Source organism: Penicillium manginii, assembly GCF_028828005.1.
Source record: "Penicillium manginii strain IBT 31320 chromosome Unknown utg000002l:1.0-5564898.0:1.0-5567710.0, whole genome shotgun sequence".
NCBI lineage: Eukaryota > Fungi > Ascomycota > Eurotiomycetes > Eurotiales > Aspergillaceae > Penicillium > Penicillium manginii.
The window spans coordinates 1,530,752-1,537,072 of record NW_026643103.1 but is presented as its reverse complement, the minus strand read 5'-3'; the positions used below and the strand labels follow the sequence as shown (position 1 = coordinate 1,537,072).

The window sequence follows — 6,321 nt, the reverse complement described above, 5'->3', positions numbered from 1 at the left end:
TTATCCTTTTACTAATATATCTATAGTAATAACTATAAGAAATAGATAGAAGTTATAATTAATAGGTAGGACTAAAGGAAACTCTAAAAGATATAGCTTTATTTTCTTAAAGACTACCTAGTATATCTTAGTCTATATAAAGTAGATATTTTGTATAGTATTTTATAGAGATACTTTATAATAAACTCAAATCTCTTAATTAAGATATAAAAATAGATAGTAAGACTAATAAATAATTAAAGTTTATTCTTAGATAATAGAATAGACTACTATATAACTTTTATAATCTTTACTTTATTAGATTTTCTACTATTAATATTATAAATCTAACTAATAACTTCAATTCTCTTTATTAGAAACTAGGACTTTTTAGCTAAAATAATAGTACTAGCTAGTTCTAAGAGATATAGGGTTTTATTAAGATTCTAAATATACTTAATAATATATTAATAAATACTATTTTCTATAAATTCTTTATTATATATTATTTATAGGCCTTTAACTACAATATTATTAAGAAAGGAATATACTTTAGTACTAAAGATATTATATATTAAAATTAAGTAACTAAATTTACTATTTCTTAGAGAATTATAGTTTAATAAAGTAAGTCTAGGGATATTTAGATTATAGTTAGATCTTAATTATAACTAGAGAAGAGATTAACTAAAGAGACTATTACTATTTCTGTAAATTCTTCTATAAATTTATCTACTATTAGAGATATATTAGTATCTTACTTAGTTACTTTATTAATTATTATAGTTATATTAACTATTTAATATTTACTATCTATAAGAAACTATAGATTTTAGTATAGGTTATATAGGGTTTAAGTATATATTTTTATAATCTATTATATAATATTTTAAAAACTATAGTATTTAGGGTATAGGGAATCTTAAATCCTAGATACTATTATACTTTATAAGAGATAGTTTTAATATACTATAGAGATACTACTTTATTATATATTCTTTAAATATATTTCTATTTCTAGATTGGTACTTTTTCTTTTTTAAATAGGAGTTCTTAAAAAGAAGCTCTTTTATATAGTAGTAGATTCTTACCTACTAGTAATATTATTTCTTATTCTAGGATAAGATAAGCTTTCCTTATAATTATAGAGATATAAGATTTAAGTAAATAATTAAATTTAGTTTAAATATTAGGTATATAGTACTAAGTATAATATTTTTTAAGATACTTTTACTACTAATTAGGATAACTAATAGGGATTATTCTATTAGATTTAGATAAATTTACTAGATAAACTTTATTAGTCTTTCTTTTATAAAGTATATTAACTAGTACTTAGTAGTAATATTAGTTTTTAGAATAGTCATTCTATAGTAACTAGATATTAGAGATATCTTTAAGAGAAAACCTAGTATAATATTCCTAGATAATTAATTAGCTATAGTTAATATATAACTATCAAATCTAATAGAGAGATAGTTTTTCTATAGGAAAACCCTAGACTAATATTATATAGAATATAATATAATTAATATATTTTTGTAAGATTTTATTATTTTTAATTATTTTTAGCTAGGAAATTTTTATTTTCTAAAAATACAGAGAATAATAAGAAGATAAAGAAAATATAATTAATTTAGAAAGTCGTAATTTAGAATAGAGAATTAAGGCCTCTATAAGTAGTACTAAAGTAAGAGATAATAATATACCTATATTCTCTACTTATTATTTAAAGCTAGGAAATCCTAAAGCTATAGTTAGTTTTTAAAAATAGATCTACTATTACTAGGATAATATATAATAAATAAAGTTTAATATATATAGTATTTATTAAAAATAAAAATAGTATATATAATATAGCTATCTACTATTTTCTTAGTTTATAATCCTATATTTTTTATCTATAAGTAATTAAGAAGTGATTTATTAGTAGTATAATCTATTATTATTATATAAGAATTTACTATAACTTTACTAATAGTAATTAGTAAGTACTTAAGATATACTAAAACACCAATCCTATAACCTTTATCCACTAGTATAAGCTAAAGTTATAGCTTTAGTTTTATATTAGGCAAAGCTCCTATATATCTTATTACTCTATAATAGATAATATTAACTATACTACCTATATTAATTAATATCTTAATAATCTAGTTACTAATTACTACTATTATATATATAAACCCTTATATATATTCCTAAAGAGTCCTTATTAGGATATTAGTAATCTATATAACTTAGAAGTTAATAGATAAATTAGTAATTTAAGGAATATATTTACTATAATCAGGACTAAAGAATATAAACTAAGAATAAGCTCTTTACTAGATATCCTTAACCTAGGTATTAATTAGACTTCGGCACGACCCACGGGTACCCATGGGTACCCATACCCAACCCATCGATGGGTTAGGTTTTGGGTCCAAATCTCCGACCCATGATGGGTTATGGGTCGGAGCTCAAAACCCATAACCCATCATGGGTACCCATATGGGTACCCATATTGCTGTAAACAGGGCAAACTACGAAAAATCTCGTGATTGCATAATTAATGCAAATTTAGCTGTAATTTTAGGTATTCTAGTCACATGTAAAAGAACCTACATGATGATGATAATTGATTCAAATTAATTCTATTATTCAAATTCTAGTACTGCTCAAAATTATTGTCCTCTCTGTGTTTACGCTTCCTTGTAGACATCCGTAGCTGAGTCCCATTCTCTGGTAATAGAGGCTGCTGAGGATCTTGACCCTCAACACCAAGATCTATTAATTCAGTAGTAGAAGCTACAACAATATCCTCCTCCTCCTCCTCCTCCTCCTCCTCCTCCTCCTCATTATCACTAATCGAAACTATCTCAACATCCTGGAGATTCTCATCATTCTGTTCCTTTGACATCTCAATCTCATCCAACGTAAAATACTTCTCAAGCTGCTTCATCTCTGCCTCCTGGAGATCGAATCTTGATGCACACAGGAATAGCATGATTTCTTCAATAGTCTCAGACTTTAAACGGCCGCGTCGGTAATGGCAGACATCACGCGCGGTGTTAAAAAGCCGCTCAACACCAGCACCAGTTGCAGGGATTGAAAGAAAATCTCGAGCAAGCAATGCAGTTGCGGGAAACCGAGACTGGTTCTCACGCCAAAAATGAAGTGGTTCATCTTCGACTGGGTCTAGAAATAAATTAGTATAGAATATTAAAGATAAAGACTCTTTATGAAAGAGTTAAAGAACAAGACTGACCACTATCAAGATACTGAGCAGCCTCATCTCCAACAGGTTTTGCTATAGTCTTGCTCCCACTGAGCATCTTGTTGAGTTTTGATGTAGGTCTTGATGATGCCTGGGGTGTAGGTGAGGCTTGATCTCTGGCAAGACGTTGCTGATATGGAAGCAGTGCTGACTGGAATGATTTGCGATATGCAACACGCCACTGTTGCTCCCAGTCATCAGTTTGAAAGAACTGGAATTTGCTATCTGGTGCAACCATAGTACAAATCGCAAAGATATGTCCTTTCACACCATCTGTTTGCGAATAGTAGCCACCAAGCCTCTGTCGGCCAGCTTCAAGTGATTGGAGCATCTGCTTTTTCCATGGAATCCGCTTCTTCTTTAGCTGACCTATTGACTTCTCAAGATGCTCAAAGAGTGCATTGTAGAGCTTGAAAACCAGATGTGTAGTAACCTCCTTTGTCTTTGACAGCTCAGTAGTGTAGTCAAAGAAAGGCTCTGTAATACAGAGAAGATAATCAATCTGACGCCACTCCTCATTATTAAGCAACATCTCTTTACAATCATACTGCTCACAGAATGATATAAAGTAGCTGCGTAGTCGTTTGGCACGTCGAAGCATCAAAAAGGTTGAGTTCCATCGATTTCGGACATCTTGAATAGGCACTAGCCTAGGTTCTTTAGGCTGAAGCTGGAGAAAGGTCTCTCGCCGTTGAGGACTGGCATGGATGTAAATTGCAAGATAGCGGACCTTGTTCAATGTGCCTGAAATCTCATGTTTCTGTTGTTTTGCATTTGCCTTTGCTGCAGACGATTGCCGATCGGTCCATTTTGTCTCAGCGGCATCATTTTGGGGTACAGCTTTAAGACGATCAAGAAGCTGATTCAGACAGAGCTGGATGACATGGGCAAGACAAGGGATTCGGATAACAGTGGTCTCACTAGAGAGTGCTTGCTGAATTGTATCCACCAAAGTTTTGTTGTTTGTCGCATTGTCTGTTGTAATTCCAAAGACTCGATTTTGGATGTTGTGATGGGTCAAGGTCTCAAGGAGAACTGCGCTTAGATTTGCACCAGTATGTGAGCCATATAATGGCTTAAATCCAAGAAGAACCTCTTGATATACCCAGTTGGCATTAACAAAATAACCAGTGATTGCCATAAAAGCCTGGTTATAGGGAGAAGTCCAACAATCTAGTGCAATCGATATTTTTGACTCAGGAGGAAGGGTTTTGAGAGTAGAGCGTTGTTTATCTTGGATAATATCTCGTAATCGTCGCCGAATCGTTGTTGCAGAAGGTATCATCGGAGGAGAAGGTGCTAAGCGTGCAGATCGGATAAGGGTGTGGAAGGTTGGATGTTCAATAAGATGGAATGGTAGGCGATTTAAGGTGAGAAACTGCAATAGCTGTGTCTCCCATGTAGTTTGTGAGAATGACTGAGTAGCTGTTTGGCCCTAAAATAGTTAATATAAGATAAATAATAGTAAATAGAGAACATACTTCTGATATTAGGAACTGAGAGATATCCTCTTTTCTGTTGGCCTTGACCTTTTGGCAAGCTGCTGTTTTGAGATGCTTTAACAGAGTTGATGTACCATATAGACTTCTGCCATTTGGTAAAATTGATGCAGGATGCTCTAAGATCCGGGCACAGTTTTTACACATAACCTTTGGTGCCCCATCTTTACAAGCGGCAACCTGATCAAAGTGACTCCAGATATCTGAATTGCGATTTGTATCCCATTTGAGATTGCTTTTCTGTCCAAAGTCTGTCTGGAGCCACCAATCAACCCAATCTGTGTGAGTCATGCTGTTGTAAAGTACAAATGCCTTTCTCCGATCGGGGCCAACACGAGTAAATAAGTCAGGGGGAGGAAGATTGCTCGGTCGGAGAAAATCAGGCTCACTACCTTCAATTGGACAAGAACCAAGAATACTGTTTGTCGGCGTAATAAGAGGATTTGAAGGAGTAAAATCAGTTAACTGACCTGTGTCCCCCTCATAAAGAGAGGGCAGAAAGTCAGACTCCTGGCTTTGGCCTTGGGACATATTGACACCAACTGAAAAATAGCTGTAGAGAAAGCGAGACATATTAGGAGAGAACATACCTTTAGCAAAGAGATTGACTGAACAGACAGATTCTTCTAAATCCAGCTGGAAAAGGGGATAAGTAAAAGCAATATAGGGAAATGATATTTTATTGGCTATGGGCACAGATCTGATCCACTGAAACCCATCACCAACCCATCAAGCCCATGTGATATATCGAAAGCCCATCAAAAACCCATCGGAAACCCATAATACCCATCAGAAACCCATTTAATACCCATTCCCAACCCATTTCCCACTTTTTGGGTCAAAAAAGATTTTGACCATGGGCAGTTTTTGGGCGAAAAACCATCCCACCTATAAGATAGACTCTTTGTCTCTAAAAGCTCTCTATTACCTGGGTATCTATAGTAAAAATGAATAAATAAATACTAGTAGACTTTATTCTCTATGAGTATTTATTAGTGCTCTAGATTTTGGTAGTTCTTGAAGTGAAAAGCATTTTTGATCCCTGTTATATTGGAGTATGTATTACCTTCCTAGAGATATATATCTCCATGTTCTTCCAAGGTTAAGCGTCAAAACAGCCAAAACATTACATACTACAAAAATAGAACCACTGCTACCTAAATTTAACAATTTGATCTGAAAAAAATAAATAATTTGATTCAAAGATTCTTCTGCTGATTTTAAAAAATGTATTTTGAGAAGAGACTGTAACTATACAGCCATGAAGTCATGAATATCAAAATTACAATGATCAGTCAGCTGAATTATCCATGCCAAGCCTCAAATTTATGCACAATATGGGTTTTTTGTACCCATATGGGTACCCATGAAAAACCCATGGGTACCCATCGGGATGGGTGCACCATTTTGAAAAAACCCATAACCCATCATGGGTTGGGTATGGGTCCAAAAGTTGGACCCATTTGGACCCATTGCCGAAGTCTAGTATTAATATATTAAAATAGATCTATAGTAGTAGTATTAATAGGTATTTAGTTAATAATCTTAGTAAGTCTCTAACTTATAGTATTAGTACTAATATCT

The 6,321-nt window shown here is 32.9% G+C and overlaps 1 protein-coding gene across 1 annotated transcript; it reads right to left on the bottom strand.

Moving 5' to 3' along the window:
- Positions 1-2,629: 2,629 nt before the first annotated feature.
- N7533_001862 (uncharacterized protein) lies at positions 2,630-5,268 on the bottom strand (the record flags this gene model as incomplete). Its single annotated transcript, XM_057098512.1, has 3 exons — positions 2,630-3,159; positions 3,230-4,673; positions 4,720-5,268. 3 exons carry the CDS (start codon positions 5,266-5,268, stop codon positions 2,630-2,632), a joined length of 2,523 nt encoding a protein of 840 aa, XP_056963648.1.
- Positions 5,269-6,321: the final 1,053 nt, after the last annotated feature.